General features: G+C 41.6%; 1 protein-coding gene across 3 annotated transcripts in view; it reads left to right on the top strand.

Moving 5' to 3' along the window:
* CERS5 (ceramide synthase 5) overlaps nucleotides 1-17339 on the top strand; it is a 32923-nt gene extending 15584 nt beyond the window's left edge. The window contains exons 2-11 of one of the 3 annotated variants that reach the window (XM_049627320.1): nucleotides 5421-5526; nucleotides 6356-6486; nucleotides 7328-7385; nucleotides 9191-9241; nucleotides 9935-10027; nucleotides 11625-11753; nucleotides 11868-11974; nucleotides 12744-12900; nucleotides 13915-14023; nucleotides 16422-16552. In XM_049627320.1, the coding sequence (XP_049483277.1) occupies nucleotides 5421-5526; nucleotides 6356-6486; nucleotides 7328-7385; nucleotides 9191-9241; nucleotides 9935-10027; nucleotides 11625-11753; nucleotides 11868-11974; nucleotides 12744-12900; nucleotides 13915-14023; nucleotides 16422-16444 (964 nt within the window). In that variant the 3' untranslated portion in view covers nucleotides 16445-16552. Of the gene's footprint in view, nucleotides 1-5420; nucleotides 5527-6355; nucleotides 6487-7327; nucleotides 7386-9190; nucleotides 9242-9934; nucleotides 10028-11624; nucleotides 11754-11867; nucleotides 11975-12743; nucleotides 12901-13914; nucleotides 14024-16421 lie in introns of all 3 variants that reach the window. The other 2 variants (XM_049627319.1, XM_049627321.1) reach the window with 2 other exon arrangements.
* The last annotated feature ends 2258 nt before the right edge of the window (nucleotides 17340-19597 follow it).

Raw genomic sequence — 19597 nt, 5'->3', positions numbered from 1 at the left:
GTGTGTGTGTGTGTGTGTGTGTGTGTGTGTGTGTGTGTGTGTGTGTGGCAGGGAGCATTCAGGGTCAGATAATTATTACTCAGTACTCTACCTAATGATACACCATCCTCATCAGTCTGTATAAGACCTTTCTCTTTTTTATTGTATTTTTCACTCCATCTCATTCCCTATTTTGATTTCTTTGATGGTTATTTTTCTTTTTTATATATAAATTTTGGCACTTTATATTTTTCCAGAAATTGATCTAAGCCACTGCTTCCCAACCTAATCATGTTGCTGCACACATAGAAAATAATTCATGTATTGCGCAGTAGGGTATATGAGGCCAAAGGCTACAGACTAAGGTTTCCTGGTTACCATAGGCTCCGTGGACCACCCTTGAGAGCTAGGAGCAGTATCTCAGCATCAGCGTAGCCCAAATACATTACTTGCCATGATACACTAGTTGAAAAGCTTAATCTATACTGTGAAACATATTTGTGTATAGTTCATATCCATTAATGATGTTGCGGTGAATCGCAAAGATAGAGTTGTTAGTATAGCTCCTATCTTTGGTAAAAAGCAAAGTAGTAAGTAATTTCGTCTTCATTAGCCCAGGCCTTAGTCAGCTGCTGCCATGTATCTGAAGGGCAGAAAAAGGCAGAATGAAATGATGTCTACAAAACATAACAGTTTGGATCACTAGACTCATGTTCCTGGAGTGGCAGGTGGAAAGGAGCAGCTTACCATTCAGTATAGGCCACTAAATGCCTACTTATTTAGACCTGCAGGCTAAGGGAAGTCTGGTCTTTCAAATTAGTTTAGGGGTGCTTGGGTGGCTCAATCGGTGAGTGTCTGACTTCTGCTCAGGTCATGATCTCCTGGTTCATGAGTTCAAGCCCCACATCGGGTTTGCTGCTGTCAGCCTCTTAGTGCAGAGCCCACTTCAGATCCTCTGTCTCCCTCTCTGTGCCCATCCTCTGCTTGTACTTTCCCAAAAATAAATAAATGCTTTAAAAAATTATTTAAAAAAATGTTTTTAATGTTTTTATTTATTTTTGAGACAGAGACAGAGCATGAGAGGGGGAGGGGCAGAGAGAGAGGGAGACAAAGAATCCGAAGCAGGCTTTAGGCTCTGTGCTGACAGCTCAGAGCCTAAAGCCTGCTTCGGATTCTGTCTCTCCCTCTCTCTGTGCCCCTCCCCCGCTCATGCTCTGTCTCTGTCTCAAAAATAAACATTAAAAAAAAAAAAAAACTTAAAAAAAATTATTTTAGGGGCACCTGGGTGGCTTAGTCAGCTAAGCGTCCAGCTCTGGCTCAGGTCATGATCTCACGGTTTGTGAGTTCGAGCCCCGTGTCGGGCTCTGTGCTGTTGGTTCAGAGCCTGGAGCCTGCTTCAGATTCTGTATCCACCTCTTTCTCTGCCCCTCCCCTGCTTATGCTCTCTCTCTCTCAAAAATAAACACTAAAAAAATTTTTTTTTAAATTATTTTAAAACTTGGGCAACAAATTGATCCTGTAGAGGACAGAAAATCACAAGATAAATTTGATTTCTCACTGCCATCAACAGCAGTTTCAAACTATGATGTCAGGAATCTTTTACACTCTTAAAAATTTTTACATTCTTAAAAATTATTAAGGACCCCAAACATAAATTTATGTTTACATGGATAATATCTATCAACATGTACTGTTTTAGAAGTTAAAATGGAATTTTAAAGATATATATTCTATTAATTCATTTACAAATGACAGTAAATTGATTATATTGGTAATACAACTAATGTTTCATGAAAAATAACTATTTTCCAAAACAAAATAAAATGTGAGAAGAATAGCATTATTTTACATTTTTTTTTTTAACACTCTTTAGTATTTGGCACCTGTATTCTCATGTCAGCTCCTGCATTCAGTCTATTGCAATGTCATGTAACCCATGGAAAATTCCACTGCACACTCATGAGAGAGTGAGAGAGACAAGAATTATTACGAAGTTATAGAATTATTATGAGAGTAGTTTTGACCTTGTAGACCTCCTGAAACGGTCTCTGAGACCCTAGGAATCTGTACAGTTCAGTAAATGCCTATCTAACAAAAAGGATGAATACCTAATTTCACTTTCTTCATTAAGGTGATTTCATTAAGTACATAAATAAATCTATGTATTTAATTTTTTTTATCATGTAAAAAATTATTTTTTCAAACTTAGTTATGTTTTGTGCTTATTTATGTTTTATGCTTCATGCTATAGCACAAAATAGGTGCCCCATAAATATTTGCCAAATAGATAAATTTTCTTAGGGTCTGTTTTTTGGTTTTTTTTTTTTAAAGTTTATTTACTTATTTTGAGAGGAGAGAGAGAGAGAGAGAGTATGAATGGGGAGGGGCAAAGAGAGAGGGAGTGAGAGAATCCCAAGCAGGCTTTGTGCTGTCACTGCAGAGCCCCACATGGGGCTCAGTCTCATGAACCATGAGATCATGACCTGAGCCAAAATCAAGACAACTTAACCAAATGAGCCACCCAGGCGTTCCTCTTAGGGTCTGTATTTGTCTAACTGTAACTGACTGCATGCTAGTAATTTTGTCTTTCATTGCACTCTGTGAGCTAATGAGGTCAGGATATGAGCTAATTCCGACTCTAGGATATTAAGTTCACTCCAAGGTCTAGATAATAAAAAAAATTATCTTGCCTTCACCCAGGTAAGCAGGGTACAAACCTATCTCTGTCGTATGAAAGAAGATTTCTTGCACTTCTTGGCTTCTTCCAGAGATACCATCAAGGAGAACCAAGACTGAACTGTTTCTAGTAAAAATAATAATAGCTGCTTTTAATAATAATATTAAGAACAACAACAGTAATAGCTGCCTTTTAATGAGTGTTTACTAAATATCAGGTACTGGGTTAGGCATGGATCATGTCATTTCATTTTTAAAATAACCCTGTGAAGTAGATATTATCTCCATTCTATAGATGAGTAACTTTCACAAAATCTCTTAGCTGGCAAAATCTAACTCCAGGGCCTTTGATCACCTGACTGCTTCTGGACTGAAGAGCTCTGGATCAGGGAGTAAGAGTAGGAATTGGAAAAGCTGTTTTTGTTATTGGGTCTACTTCTTCATACAGTTAATGTAGATGAGAGGATACAGAGATAATTCAGTGCTTTTCTCTCTCCTGTAGCACCAACTGAAAAGCAAAGAATGACTGACTTAGTTACTCCTCTGGATGCTGATCAGTCCTGGGTCCAAACTGAGTTCCAATGGAGCAAGGGTAGGATTTGAGAGACCTGTCACTTGTTAATTACTGAGCACAGACACAGAATCTTGGTAAATACAAAAACAGCATTCCCTGTATACTGTGTTCATAAGGAGTTTAAACATGAGTGGGGTGCTAAAATATTTGTACACAGAATAATATACCAGGAAATATAAAGTATCTAATAGTGTTGGCCTTTGGATGAAACTTTTGTACCACCTGTGTCAAAGAGGAGAGAATAGGTTACAGATGTGGTTAACTTTGTGCTGTGAATAAATATTTCTCCATGGCTCAGGAACTTTCGTGATAAGGGTAGAAGAAGTTTTCACAGAGGAAGATAATAAAGTTTCTTATTCTCAGTTCCTCCCTTAGAGATAAATTCTGGATTCAAATGCAGACCAAGAAATAGGTCAAGAGCACTCGATCTTACGCCTCCCAGTCACAATTTCATCTTGGGACTCCTTAAGATGCTAAGAGAACTAAAACTGGTTTTGACTTATTCTGAAAATGACTATGTAGAGCTTTTCCTAGAGCTAATGCTCACAGAAATTTATGGATGTGGAAGAGAGAGATCTTTTTTTTTTTTTAAAGAATTTTTTTCTTTTAAGTAAACTCTATGCCCAATGTGGGGCTTGAACTCACGACCTTGAGATCAACAGCTGCATGCTAAATGGACTGAGCCAGCCGTGTGCCCTAAGAGGGATCTTTCTTTAAAATTTTTTTTTTAATGTTTTATTTATTTTTGAGACAGAGCATGAGCAGGGGAGGGGCAGAGAGAGAGGGAGACACAGAATCCCAAGCAGGCTCCAGGCTCCGAGCTGTCAGCACAGAGCCCGACGCGGGGCTCAAACTCATGGACTGTGAGATCATGACCTGAGCCGAAGTTGGACGCTTAACCGACTGAGTCGCCCAGGCGCCCCTAGAGGAATTTTTCTTGAAGAACCAAAGAATAGTTCCTTATTTTTCAAAGGTCTACAAGTTAGAAATTAATTACAGTTAATGATAACACCATGGAATACTAGATTTGGGAAAAAATCTTAAGGGTGCCTGGGTGGCTCAGTCGGTTAAGTGTCCAACTCGATTTAGGCTGAGGTCATGATCTCTCTGTTTGTGGGATCCAGCCCAGAGTCACATTCCAATCTAACAGCATGGAGCCTGCATGGGATTCTCTGTCCCTCTCTTTCTCTGCTCCTCTCCCACTCATGCTCACTCTCTCTCTCTCTCTCTCTCTCAAAATAAACTTAAAAAAAGAAAAAAAAAATCTTAGATATCATGTCATTACTTCTTCTAGATGATGAAACCAAGACCCAGAAGTTAAGTGACTTAAGTTTATATGACTTATTAATGGTAGATTTGGGAATAGAATGGAGTACTAATAGGTAGTTTATTTCTCATCCTTCCTAATTTCCTTTCTTCCAGGCTACTAAAGTTCTAAGTATTTCCATAATTTTTTGTTTAGGCAGGAAGGTGACCAAGACCCAGGATATTTGTATTTAGGAAGAGCTCAGTCTCAGTTCTACTTTGCCCTCCAGTTAAGATCTTCTTGATTTTTTGATGTGAGGGAAACTACCGTTTATTAAGCATTTCCTTTGTGCCATGGTCTTCATATATATTATCTCATTGAATAGTTATAGGATTCTTGTAAAGTAGACCAGTGCTTCTAATTTTAATAGGCATAGGAATCACCTGGGGATCTTGTTAATGCAGGTTCTGATTTTGCAGGTTTGGGATGGGGTTTGAGATTCTGGATTTCCAAAAGGTTTCCAGGAAAAACCAATAATGTTTTGGTCTTACTTTGAGTAGCAAGGATGTTGATACTATCTTCATCTTCTAGAGGAAAAAACAGACTTATAGAGATTAAGTGAATTGCTGCAGTTCCTTCCTACAGGCAATAAGTGGAAGACTAGTAGATAAAATGATAGGTCTGACCTAGGTCTTTCTGACTCTAGAGCTCAAGATGTGATAAGAGAAGCCAGGAAAAAAATGCAAAGAGAGCTTACGTTCTAATATTTCTTAAACAGGTCACTTCGCAAGTAAGTCAGTGGCAGAATCTAGGAATAAATTAAAAAGTCCTGGTTCCCAGCCCAGTTTTTTCCCTTTGCCTTCCATCAGCCCCCTGATCAGGATTTTTTCTTTCATGCTTAGCAAACCATATTTAAAATTGGCTTTGGATTTTTATCCTTAACAGGTTTATTGCTAAACCCTGTGCACTCCGTGTTGGCATCCAGGACAGTGGTCCTTATCAGGCCCAACCCAATGCCATCCTTGAAAAGGTGTTCGTATCTATTACCAAGGTAAGTCGGCAAAGAAAGAGAGGAAGATTCATGTGAGAGGTTACCCCATAGGGCAGGGGGTGGTGGAGAGCAAGTGTCTCCAAAGATAGGGATAGGATGGGATGATCTTTCACATTTCGGTAGTCTATATAACTATAAGGAGAACTTTATCCCCTCAGGGAAATACCTTTGGGTCAGGATCCCTTAAATAAGTTTACATACATTTGGATTTTGGACCTAGTAGCCACAACCCCACCTTCTCCAGACACACATAGTATTTTGATTTTGTTTTTCCCTGCTCCAGTTTCTGTCATTATCTAGTTGCATAATCCAGATAGGGATGGTACCAATAGCCTTTGTAGTTTTTTTTTTTTCAGTTTATTTATTTATCTTGAGAGAGAGCACAAGCAGGGGAGGGGCAGAGAGAGGGAGAGAGAATCCCAAGCAGGCTCTGCACAGTGTGGACCCTGATGTGGGGCTGAACTCACAAACTGTGAGATCATGACTTAAGCTGAAAACCAAGAGTCAGAGACTTAACCAACTGAGTCACCCAGGTGCCCCTGCAGTTTGGGTTTTTAATAGCTTTTTTTATTCAGCTTGGGCTGGAGAGAGAAGACCAAACAAGGATTCTAAAGGAAAGCTAATAAAGCTTTGCTAAAGGCAAAGGTCTTTGATATGTGAAATAGGACTTCTTACTAAAAATGAGTGTGGGGGTGAAACCTAGAAGGATAAACATCCCTTAAAGCGCTGTAGTTATATATCCCCCCTTTTTGCCACTCAGCCAATCAGGGGGATTTAATGAGAGGGTTGAAGAGAAAGGGACGTTCTGACTCTGGTCATATATCCACAGTATCCTGATGAGAAAAGGCTAGAGGGCCTGTCAAAACAACTGGATTGGGATGTCCGAAAAATCCAATGCTGGTTTCGTCATCGGAGGAATCAGGACAAGCCCCCAACGCTCACTAAGTTCTGTGAGAGCATGTAGGTGTGCATATGGAGGTGGGGAGTGAGAAGGGTGGGGTATGACTGGACTGAGGTTTTCTTTTGGTAGGACAAAATAGTCAATGAATGTAGAGGGCTGACTCAATTTATTGTAGGCAGGAAAGAAGAGAACTGAAAGACCGGTCGCCCTTAGTGTCTTGAACATGCTTGCCATTAAGCTACATGTTGTAGTTTGATTTTGTTCTTCCTTCTCAAATAGATTGGGAGTGAATTCCTATAACTGCACTTATATAGGTAGATAGGCACACCCTTGTACACCTTGGTAGAGACAGTACCGGCTTGCGGTAAATTGACATTTTGGTAGGAAGTATCCTTTCCTGGACATACTGTACTTCATTTCACTGGGTTTTTACTAATTATCCCCTGTACACAGAACACAATTGATCATTGTCATGCAAAGAAAATATTAGGCACTATCATTAGGGAGTCTGATATGGAAGAAAAGTTGATTATAACCAGTATACACTGGTGGGAATCTATTTTAAACAAAGCTGGAAGATGTCTATCATTTCGGCTTTTTAGGTAACAATATTTGTCCCCGTGCTGGGAACTTTATCTTTTTTTTTTTTTTTTTTTTTTGGAAGTTGTTATTTATATATATTTTTTTAAGTAAACTCTTTGTTCAACATGGGGCTCAAACTTATGACTCCCATGATCAAGAGTCACATGCTTTACTGGCTGAGCCAGCCAGGTGCCGCTCTGGGATCTTATTTCTTACCCATAATTGTGTTGTCCCCAAATCTGCTATCTTGACCTCCTTAGCCTCAAAAACTTTCTTTTGAGTGAATATTCATCTAACCTCTATTCTTTGCCCACCCAGGTGGAGATTCACTTTTTATTTATGTATATTCTGCTATGGAATTAGATTTCTCTGGTCGGTAAGTCTAAACTCTCTGGTCCTCTGTTGGGTTCTAATCATGCCTACATCTCTAGAGATAAGAGTTGTGTGATACCATTAGATCTTTATTTCCTCCCTGCCCTTTTATTTTTTCTGTAATGCCTACAGCCCAGGTTTATATGCCAAATAGATTGTTGTCTGTCTGGCATCTGATTTCATAACTTTACTGTTTCTCCCTTTATTTAGGGGAGATAATTGTAATAGTAATAGCATAGTACACAAATAGTAATAGTATTGATTAAATCAGATGTGATTTAATCTGATGCTGGTTTACAAAGTCTGTGATGGTTTACGAAGCATTTGACAAAGATCTTGTTCTTCCAAGGAGACAGTTGTAGAAATCAGGGTTAGGTTACTGTAGAAATGAGTAAACCTTTAAAGTGGATAAAACAGGTATTATTCCTGCTTTTCAGTTAATTGTCAAAAGAATTTCAGGCTTTTTGATTCCTGAGTCCATGTTGTTTTTTCCACTGTACTGTACTATTTTCCTCTAAATGTTATAATTAAGACTTCAAAATACATTAAGTAAAAAGCAGAACTGAAGGAAGGGAACAGATAAATAGACACCACGGTTGGTGACTTTTTAAAAAAAATCTTATAAAAAATTGTTTGATGTTTATTCATTTTTGAGAGACAGAGACAGAGCGTGAGTGGGGGAGGGGCAGAGAGAGGGAGAGAGGGAGACACAGGATCCGGAGCTGTCAGCACAGAGCCCGATGCAGGGCTCAAACCTACGAACCGTTAGATCATGACCTGAGCTGAAGTCAGTTGCTTAACTGACTGAGCCACCCAGGGGCCCCTGAAATCTTACAAAATGTGTTCTGTGATCATAATGAAATTAAATTAAAAATCAATAATAATAAGATATCTAGAAAATATTTGGAAGTGAAACTCATCTAAATGACCCATGGATCAAAGAAGAAATCACAAGGGAAATTAGAAAATACTTAATTGAAATGATGCTGAAAATCCAACATACCAAAACTTAGGAGATGCCCCTAAAGCATGCTTAAAGGGAAATTTATAACTTTATATGTTTATATTAGAAAAGAAGAAAGCTTTAAAGTCAATAATATAAGTTTCTACTTTAAGATCTGGAGAAAGAAGAGCAAAGTAATGTCAAAGTAAGTTAAAGGAAAGAAATAATAATTAAAAACAGTAAAAAAATTAATGACATAGGCAGTAGACAAAGCCATGAGTTGGTTCTTTGAAAGGTTTCATTAACATTGGTAAACCCCTAGATAAAAAGAAACAAATCATCAGTGTCAGAAAAGGGCGGGGGGGGGGGGCTGTAACTATAGATCCTGTAGACATCGAAAGTATAGTAACACAATATTATGAACAATCAAATAGTAAAAAATTCAACAACTTAGATGAAATGGACAAATTTCCTTAAGGGACATTGAAACTCCATTAGAGATAATTATTTTTGATTTAAATCTTTGGCATGCAGATCTCTCTCTTGGTTGTCGAATGGAATCACGGTCTTCCTGCATCCCTAGTTCCTATATCCTAGGTGTTGAGGTTTTTAAAAACTATCCTAGAGCTCTCCCTGCTCTTATTTATTTCAAAGCATGGTTTTTCTATTTGTAATAACACTTTTCTTGCTCTAGAACAAAAACCTAACCATTTATTGACCTTTTAAGGACCCCCTAAATTCTGTCAAGAGGGGGATTCCTTTTTCTTCCCCATTTCTCTTGTGCTCCTAGCAGAGAGAGAAAGGGATTATTTGGTAAACCAGGGTTGAATCCTAAGGGCTGACTTGGATTATCTCTTTCTTTTTAGTCACCTTGGTTCTGGGACATCCGACAGTGCTGGCATAGCTATCCGTATCAGGTACAGTCTGAGCCCTTTCAAGGCAGGGGCCTCGTGTGTGTATAAGGTAGGGTGGGCAGGACAGTCCCAGGGCAGATGGCATGTTTTCTTGGTTTTCTTGAGGGATTAGGGGCTGAGTCTCTTTGACTCATGTATTTAGGGTATCTATTTCTGGGTCTCCCATAGCTGTGAAATCCAGTGATCTTTTTGTTCCAGATTCCCCATTATATTCACCCTAATTGGGCCCAAAAGAAAAGCAGCTTCCTGGCACTTGATGAGATGCTTTCTGGCTCAGGTGTCCTTTTTGAATCAAGGGTAACTTGGAGTCTCCTTAAAAGCATCTTGGTTCTAATCTATTCTAGAAAAATGTCGAGGGGCTGTAACAGGGTGGAAGAAAAGACCTGAGTATATTAAATCCCCTGAAAAGCACTAATTGTCCAGAATTCTAGATACACTGATTTGATTGTGCTATAGTATGTGTTAACCTTATCTCTAAAGATGCGAGTAGGAAATGTGTATGCGGAGGGGCAGAGGGAAGAGGTTTAAGTCTCCATACTAATCTCAAATCTGTTAGCTGTTACAGATCTTGCAACACGGTGGGGAGGAAGGGTGTCTAATAATTTTGGGTATTGGTCCTCCAAGACGGAGAAAGTTGCAGAGATGGAATGAATTTTTGACTAGCTGGTATTCTAACTACTTCTTTCTCTCTTTCAGCCTCTCACAAGTGGGCTTTATTACTATTATATCATGGAATTAGCCTTCTATTGGTCTCTCATGTTTTCTCAGTTTATAGACATTAAACGAAAGGTAAGGACATTGTCTCCCTCAACTCTAACATACTGCATCCTCCTTTCTAGCAGCCACCATCACTGCCCTTGTGGATTCTCTACCCTGATTGGGACCACAAAAGAGGGAAAAAGTAGGCTTGATGGGACTATTAGCTTTTTGTAACCTTCTCAGAAATGAGACTTGACTAATGATGAAGTAAGTACATTTGAGGCGTTCAGGGCAGCCCAGGATAAAAAGTTAACCAGCTAAAAAGCATATCCTTTTCCTTATTTTTCTCTAAGGTTCTTACATGTATAGAGCTTTGGAAACTAGTCAGAACTAAGGGATAGCAAGGCCTGATCCAGGAAAAGGCCAGCCTCCAGAATAGCTAGATCTGGCTTTTGCTTTGCTGTAGAGCCCTCGTTCTCTCTCTCTCTCTGTTCTCCCTTCTTGGTGACCCCACTTACTTAAAGAATGTCAACTGGAAAGGGTTTTAGATGATTTCATTTACCATTTTCTTGCTGTTGTTTAGGAAACAAAGATTCGGAGAAGTGAGTTGACTTGCCCATATAGTGACAAAGTTGGGAATGACTTAAGTTTTTTTATAAGTGGACAGAAAGGGGAGAATCTTTACTTTATTGGTATGCACCTGAAGTAATGTGGTTCCAGCAGCTCTGACTTTAATTTGTCACTATCTCATGGCTATCTTTGGTGAGGAAGACCAGAATTAGCATTTATGGGAATGGATTAAAACTAATCTGGGTTATTAGTTGTTGTGTGATCTAGAAGCTTGATACTCAATTCAAATGTCTTGCACTCTCCTATGGTCAGGAGACACAGGTCCCCTTATTAAAATTTTATTTTAAAACATGACACATATAAAAAGATTTGTAATACATATGTGGGTTTTAAAACATACTAGAATGTATACTTATGAACCCGCCCCCAACTCAAGAACTATAACATACCACTATATCTATGTGGAGAGCACAGACTTTTCATCCTTGTTTCTCTCACCCAAATTCACCTGTCTTCTCCCATTCTCTGTCCCTCAGTGGGCTGAGAAGTATTTATTAGACACGTCTGATAACAGGTATTTAGAGATTTCTGAGTCTGACCTTGGCATTTGAACCCAAGAGGAAATTAGAGCTTTAAATCTGAAAGCAGAAAGTGCTTACAGTTAAAATGGATTGTTTAGCATTTCTCTGAAACTTTTTTGAAGAGGTTAGCTTTGCCCTTCCATAAACCTCTCCTTTCTGTTAGGTCTCTTTGGTTGAAATATCTTTCATCAAAACAGTCGTAGAATCTCACAGATTATCTATGGCTTGTAGGTCTGACTACCACCTAGGAAATTATTTCCAAGTGTCAACTCAGCATACATGGTCTACATATTCCACAACTTCCAAAGAAAACTGTTATTTTCTGTGCTTTGAACTATATTAACATAGATTATGGGTCAGTCACTGGTGTGGAGTTTTGGGTCCAACGGTAGGGGTGCTCCATACAGGAGAGTTTAGACAAAATGGAACCTCTAAGCGGTGGGAGAAGATCCTCAGAGAACATGCAGGGCATTGGGTTGGCTGATATCTCTATGGCCTTGCCTTTACCTGCCCCTTCTATTTCCATTCCTTGCTAGGACTTCCTGATCATGTTTATGCATCACTTGGCCACCATTGGGCTCATCACGTTCTCCTATATCAACAACATGGTTCGGGTGGGAACTCTGGTCATGTGTTTACATGATGTCTCAGACTTCTTGCTAGAGGTGAGACCCCCCCCCCCCAACTTCTTTTTCCTCATTATTCCTCTCTTTCTCTCCTTTTCTTCCTATTTGAGAACTGGCTTTCTCTCAACTCAATTCTTATCTTCCTTTCTCCAGGCAGCCAAACTGGCCAATTATGCCAAATACCAGCGTCTCTGTGACACCCTTTTTGTGATCTTCAGTGCTGTTTTTGTGGTCACTCGTCTAGGAATCTACCCATTCTGGTGAGTGTTAGGGTCATGGAGCTGTGGTCAATATGTAGCTAATGATACCTTTTGCCAATTTAGGAAATAGGCCACCAAAAACCCTATTGCCCTGCTTTATCCTTGGCTTAACCCGACCCTTTGTGGACTCACAGGACCCTCCCACAGTATTCCTAGGGAGGTGTAATCCAGACTGAGAACATCCAACTCACTTGGCTGTGGCTTTCCTGACTCCTGTCTGAGGGACAGCCCTCACTTTATGCCTAAGTAATTCCTTTGCCTTCTTTTGCGCTGATTATAAAATTCTCAGCCTCTTCTTGTTTTCCTGCTCTTATACCTTCTACCCCACCCTAACCAACACACACACCACTCTCACTTGTACACTCCCTACTTAATGGTACAGAGTCAGTGACTGCAGGTTGGAGATTTTGCTTAGTCTGAGCGAATCAGCCACCACCTGTCCTGTATGTGCCTGAGGATCTGAGTAATGACTAGGATTATGATTAAAATTGCTGCTCCAATTGTGTGAAACTCCGCATATTTGAAACGATTAAATGTGACTTAATCCACCAATTTCTGAGATTCACATATCTTTCCCTGCCCCTAAAGATAGAAAATTTCATAGGCCCCCTTTCTTTATTTTCTCAGTGTTAATGAATATCCCTAGAATTTCAACTGTTAGAATGTATAGGGAGAAAACATACTGGGTTCTGCTTCCCAGGGAACTCCACTTCATTGCTGTCTACTTGGCTTTAACTCTAGAATCTCACCATTGGCCTACCTCTTCTAGGATTCTGAACACGACTTTCTTTGAGAGTTGGGAGATGATCGGGCCTTATCCCTCCTGGTGGCTCTTCAATGGCCTTCTCCTGATCCTACAGGTTCTGCATGTCATCTGGTCCTACCTAATTGTGCGAATTGCTTTCAAAGCTTTGATCCGAGGAAAGGTGAGGAGGAAAGATGGCTTCTTTCTTTGGGGCTGGGTAAGAAGATAGATATTACTCAGTAGACTTCTCTAGCCTAGTGAGCCCCAGCTACTCAAGCAGACCCAGCAAAAAGCTTAGGACTCCAGAGGACTCCTTTTCTGTAAGTGTTTAGCCTTTTAAGATATCACTAAGAGGGGTGCCTGGCTGGCTTAGTCAGTAGAGCATGCAACTCTTGATCTCTGGGTTATGAGTTTGAGCCCCACCTTAGGTACAGAGATTACTGGAGAAAGAAAAAAAAAAGATACAGGAGGGAGGATCTGCCTTCTTTCTGTCCCTTACAATAACTGTGGTTAAATAATGAACAGTGTTATGTTTCTAGATGGCTTTAACCATTTCCTACCCCTTACCTACTTCAGTGGATTTCATATTTTTGCTTTTTAGCACAGAAACCTTTTTTCCAAAGGAAATTGTATGTAGAACTCTACACCATAAACTTATGAAAGCAGAAATGTTTGATTGCCTAGGAATGGCATGGTAGTTCACAAGCCACCCCAAGATGACCACACTGTGATGTTTAAGATATGGGACTAAGTATTGACCTCATCCCACTGTTGTATGAAGAAATGATCCTAAATGAGATCGGTATTTAGGGTTTCAAATACCCGTCTTATGCCAAGAGCCCAAAAACACAAAGAAAGGTGTCATTTATGGTAAAAATGATGAAACTCATAACTGAATTTTGCAAGTTCTGAAGCAGTCAGGCTGGGATTTGCGCATGGGCTGAGGATTCAGCCTTCAGCAAATGCAGAGCCCAAGCCAGGAGGGGTGGTGGGGGGCGGGGGAGGGGGGCTCTGCTAGAGGAGACACTGACTCTAGGACAAAGGGATGGAATGTAATGTAACCTAGGCATATATGATTTCTTGTGTCTCTGTTCCTTATGGCTGCAACTGGTTTCAGAACTTGCTCAGTGTGCCTATGCATCTTGCTGTAGCTACTGGACATCTCTCTTCTCCCCTGCTTTTCTTTCCTGACCAGGTGACCTATCCAGGAAGGATTAGACCCAGACTCTGTACTCTCCACTCTTTTCTCACCTCCTTCCTTTTTTCTATGCCTGGTGGGAGCTGGACAGTTTCATCTCTTGCATGTAAGTGTATCTGTGCTTCTAGTGTTCAGTAAAGCATGTCTGTCTGAATGTGTTCCTCTTCCTTCCTGCTTCCCTTCCTGTTCCCTGTGTTGTCTCAGAGCATGCCTGTCTTCTGACCTTGTGGGGCCATTGTTGACTGGAGCTCAAGTTGCCAGATAGTTTTTTCTAAATGGTGGCAAGAGTTGAGTCGACTCTTATTTTTTCCCCTTTCTGAGCCTCCCTTTACCTCAAATCTGTCAGTTGCCTGGGCTCAGAGGTCAAAGCTGCAATAGATCACAGAGTCTTAGAGCTAACCAAAGCAAGTGCCCCACTCCTTGGCAACAGCATATATATCTTTGTTCCCTTCTCACCCCCTTCTTTCCTTTACTTTTTTTAAAATTTATTTTTTATGGATTTATTTTTTTAAGCTTATTCATTTTAAAAGAGAGACAGCGTGTGCACTCAAGCAGGGGAAGGGCAGAGAGAGAGAGAGAGAGGGAGAGGGAGGGAGGGGGAGAGAGAGAGGGGGAAAGAGAGAGAGAGAGAGAGAGAGAGAGAGAATCCCAAGCAGGCTCTGCCAGTGCAGAGCCCAACAGCAGAGCTCGATTCCACAAACCGTGAGATCATGACTTGAACCAAAATCAAGAGTTGGACACTCAACAGACTGAGCCACCCAAGGCGCCCCTTGCTTTTTTTTTTTTTTTTTAACAAAACACATTGAGGGGCACCTGGCTAGTTCAGTTGGTAGAACATGAGGCTCTTAATCTCAGGGTCATGAGTTGAAGCCCCACATTAGGCACAGAGCTTACTAAAAAAAAAAAAAAAAAAAAAACCCACACTGATTATCTGTCAGTTCTGGAAGTCAGAAGTCTGACAGGTCTCACTGGATTTCTCTCCTTTACTTTTTATGGTCCATGGTAAAGAACTAAAAAGACTTTGCTTGATATGCAGGGTAGTTTTGATTAGAAAACGTTTTTCCAGTCCAAACTCTTCATTTGAAAATCTAAAACTAGGGGCGCCTGGGTGGCGCAGTCGGTTGAGCGTCAGACTTCAGCCAGGTCACGATCTCGCGGTCCGTGAGTTCGAGCCCCGCGTCAGGCTCTGGGCTGATGGCTCGGAGCCTGGAGCCTGTTTCCGATTCTGTGTCTCCCTCTCTCTCTGCCCCTCCCCCGTTCATGCTCTGCCTTTCTCTGTCCCAAAAATAAATAAAAAACGTTGAAAAAAAAAAAAAAAAGAAAATCTAAAACCGAAAAGCTGTGGTTAAGAGGTAAAAAGATTCAGGCTGCCTGAGTGGCTCAGTCGGTTAAGCATCTGACTCTTGATCTTGGCTTAGGTCATGATCTCATGGTTCTGTGAGTTCAAGCCCCACGTTGGGATCTCTACTGTCAGCACAGAGCCCGCTTCAGATCCTCTCTCCTCCCCTCCTCTGCTTACTCACTCAAAAAGAAACATTAAAAAAAAAAAAAAAAAGGTGGGGGGGGTGTCAAAATACAACTAGCAAGGTAGCAGGGAGATTAAATGAAAGAATCATTCAGTAATATTCTTGAAGGCCTACTTTGTGCCAGGCTCTTCCCCGGACCCCAGGGAGACAGTAGAACCACACAGAACCATTCTCTGCACTGACAGCATGGAGCCTGCTTGTGATTCTCTCTCCCCCATTCTCTCTGCCCCTCCCCCGCTCACATGCTCACTCACTCTTTCTCTCAAAATAAACATTAAAAAAAAAAAAGTAAAGATTCACAGACAGCAACATGATTGGGGCTGGGATTCTTCTCTTGATGACTGCCAATCCACTTTTCTTTTCACCAGATTGGTATCTTGGCAATGCTAAAGTTGCACAGAAGTGGTCTTGCCAGTGGGAAAATGGACAAGATTGGAGAAATAGTGTCATAGGGTATTAAGCCCCAAGACAGTAAAACTACGGAAGAAGGCCTAGTTATGAATCAGCTTTGAGGATAAAGCAACAGTCAGGATAACCAACATGAATAACTGCAGTGGCCACAACCATCACGAGATAGAAGCGATGGTGACGGCCATCTGTATTGTTTGTATTGGCCTTTTCTATTTTTTGAAGTGGGGGAGGAGAAGAGCATCTGGAGTTTCCCTCAGACCTAAACCTGGCCTCAGAGAATGATTTCACCTCCCTCGGCTGGTCCTGAGAGACACACACCCCCCACTGCCAACGCAGCTTCTTATTCCATAGGGAACAGAATCAGAGATGAGGAGAGAGAAACTGAGAAAGAGGCAGAGGATACCTTTTCACGATGGTACCCATGGCGCAGGTAGTGTTTTGAGTCAGGTGCCACCAGAAAGTGGGCCACGGTGGGAGCAGTGCCCAAACATGGGCTGTGTGGTCTGTCTGACAATAGCAGACAAGTTCTGTCCTCACCTTTCGTACTTCTGGCCCCGTCCCACGCAGGTGTCGAAGGACGATCGCAGTGATGTGGAGAGCAGCTCAGAGGAAGAAGAAGCGACCACCAACTCAAAAAGCCCCTGTGGCAGCAGCTCCAGCAATGGCGCCAATCGGGTGAATGGTCACATGGGAAGCAGCTACTGGGCTGAAGAGTAAGGTGGTTGGTGTGGGGACTAGAGCACACATGGACTTGTAGGGCCACTGGCAACCTGCTCCTCTCAGGCCTCCCCACCTACACTCTTGTGACTAGGGGCTCTGCAGGGCACTGAGGAGAATCAAAAGAGCAAATATTTTCACTTAAAAAAAAAAACCAACTCTGCCATTTTGTATTTAATAGCCTCCCGGTTCTTTCGATAATGTTATTTGCTTTGTGGGTGTGTGTGTGGGTGTGTGTGTGTTTGTCTGCATGTGTATGTGTGTGTGCATGTGCAGGTGTGCATATGCACGAGTTTCATTCCCTGGGTTGGGGCACAATACTAGACTGGGGCCGGTAGGCCTTGTGCCCCCTTTGAACCCACCTCAATCCCAGATTTGGCTGCATCTTGAGTAATGCTGGCTCTGGACTGTCCCTTCCCTTGTTGTCCATGGCTTTTGAAGCTATGGCCATCTGAATGGAACAGTAGAGTTCAGCTCCAGGTTTCTGCACTGTTACTCCTCGGAGCTCGAAAAGTCACACAAAGTTGTACAGAAACAGATAACCATGGATGGATGATCAGGGTTTTTGTGGCCCCTAGCTAGATTCCCTTCCTACCACCTGGTAGTGACAGGGTCCTGCTGACGCCCTGCACTTCACTCAATGGTACGCAGGGAGCGGGAGTGGGGGTGGGTGAGCTGAGGGCTGGAAGAGGACAATAGCCACTGGGCGAGCCGCTAAAGGTTTATACTGTTGTTTACTCTTGTGTGATTAAAAGTGCTTCAACCCTCCTCTGCTGTCTCAGCCTCTTCAGTGACTCTATCCCCAATTCCCTGAATCCATACACTAATTCAGAAAATGTTCAGACCTGATTCTAAAGGCTCTTAGACACCACATTTTTTTCCTTTCTGTGCATTGCTGGAAAGAGTGCCTACATTTTATGGCTTTATGTATTAAGAAAAAAATAAACATGCATAGTAGTCACAAAAAATACTGAGCAGATATATGCATGTTACCAAACCAACAAAGGATTTGGTTGAAGACACTTTTAGATACCCTTATTTCCCATACAGAGACTACCTGGGAGTCTCTACCCCTACCGGGGTAGACTACCTACCACCCCGCCTGGGTGGCTCAGTAGGTTGATCGTCCGACTTCAGCTCAGGTCATGATCTCACTCTCTGTGAGTTCAAGCCCCACGTCAGGCTCTGTGCTGACAGCTCAGAGCCTGGATCCTGCTTCAGATTCTGTGTCTCCCTCTCTCTCTGCCCCTCTCCTGTTTGCACTCTCTCTTTCGCTCTCAAAAATAAATAAACATTAAAAAAATATTTTAAAAAAGTTTTTAATAAAAAAACAAACAGACTTAATATGGGGCATGCAAAAATTTCTTAAAAAAATCTTACATAGTTATTTGGTCAGAGCTAAAGTTTTACATTTAGTAGACTAGTAATTGTGAAATATGAAATTTATTTTTGTAAGATTCTGTTTTTTATAGCATTTATTTTTTTTTAGTGTTTACTTATTTTTGAGAGAGTGCATGAACAGAGAAGGGGCAAAGAGACGGAGATAGCATCCAAAGCAAGCTCTGTGGTGACAGCAGAGAGGCCAACGTGGGGCTCGAACCCACGAGCCGTGAGATTATGACCTGAGCTGAAGTCACTTAATCGAATGAGCCACAATCAGTGTGGAGCCTGCTTAAGGTTCTCTTTCTCCCTCTCTGCCCCTCTCCCCTGCTCACACACTCACTCTCTTAAAAACATTAAGAATGTCATCTAGACTGGCACACATCACTTCCACGGTATTCTATTGATCAAAGTAGTCACAGAGACCACCTAGATTCAAGATAGAGACTACAGTACCTCTTGATGGGAGGAGCAAGGTCACTGCAGAAGGACGCGTAGAATGGGAGACACAGCTGCTTTCATCTTTGAAAAATTCAATCTGCTACACTGAGGACATGGAGTCTCAAATTGCTCAAAAAGACCAGTGGGGCACCTTGCTGGCTCAGTAGAATATGCTACTCTTGATCTCGGGGTGGTGAGTTCGAGCCCCACGTTGGGTCAGGCACAGAGATTACTAAAAAAACAAACCCAGATTGCCCATCATCTATCATGAGCTATCACATTATCGCAATCCTAAAAGTAATGGTACGAGTTTCGTTCCTAAGTGATTCAGTACGCTGGTTGTAAACCAAGTTCTTCAGACTTTAGATCCAGTATTTCAGGCAGGGAAGTATTTTCAGTTCAATTGAAATATTTAAGTGCCTTCTGGGTGGCTCTGTCAGTTAAGCATCCACTTCAGCTCAGGTCATAATCTCATGGTTCATGAGTTTGAGCCCTGTGTTGGGCCCTGTGCTGAAAGCCTGGATCCTGGAGTCTGCTTCAGATTCTGTGTTTCCCTCTCTCTATGCCCCTCCCCTGCTCTTGTTCTGTTTCTCTCAGAAATTAACATTAAAAAAAAAAATTAAGTGCCTACTTTAGGATCGGCACTGTGGCAGAAGCTGGGGACACAAAGATGAACAAGATCTGGGTTTCTACTCTAAAAGAGCTCAGATACCCCGAGTAAGGGGGAAAAAATAACTACAATGTGATAAGAATTATTATTTTTTTTTTTAGTGTTTGTTTATTTTGAGAGAGACACAGCACAAGTGGGGTTGGGGCAGAGAGAGAGGAGAGAGAATCCCAGCCAAGCTCCACGCTGTCAGCACAAAGCCCGACGTGGGGCTTTAAACCCACAAAACTGAGATCATGACACAAGCCGAGATCAAGAGTCAGATACTCAACCGATTGAGCCACCCAGGTACCCCAAAACTATTCTTTTTTTTTTCTAATGTTTATTTTTGAGAGAGAGCATATGCACAGTAGGGGAGGGGCAAAGAGAGAAAGGGACAGAGGGTCCAAAGCGGACTCTGCACTGAGAGCAGAGAGCCCAATGTGGGGCTTGAACTCACAAGCCTGATCACGGCCTGAGCTGAAGTTGGACGCTTAACTGATTCAGCCACCCGGGCACTCCGTGATAAGAACTATCCTAAATTATTCTTGGCAAGATG

This window comes from Panthera uncia, chromosome B4 (genome assembly GCF_023721935.1).
Source record: "Panthera uncia isolate 11264 chromosome B4, Puncia_PCG_1.0, whole genome shotgun sequence".
Classification (NCBI taxonomy): domain Eukaryota; kingdom Metazoa; phylum Chordata; class Mammalia; order Carnivora; family Felidae; genus Panthera; species Panthera uncia.
Note: the sequence above shows the minus strand (reverse complement) of the source record. Positions and strands in the feature narration are given on the sequence as shown.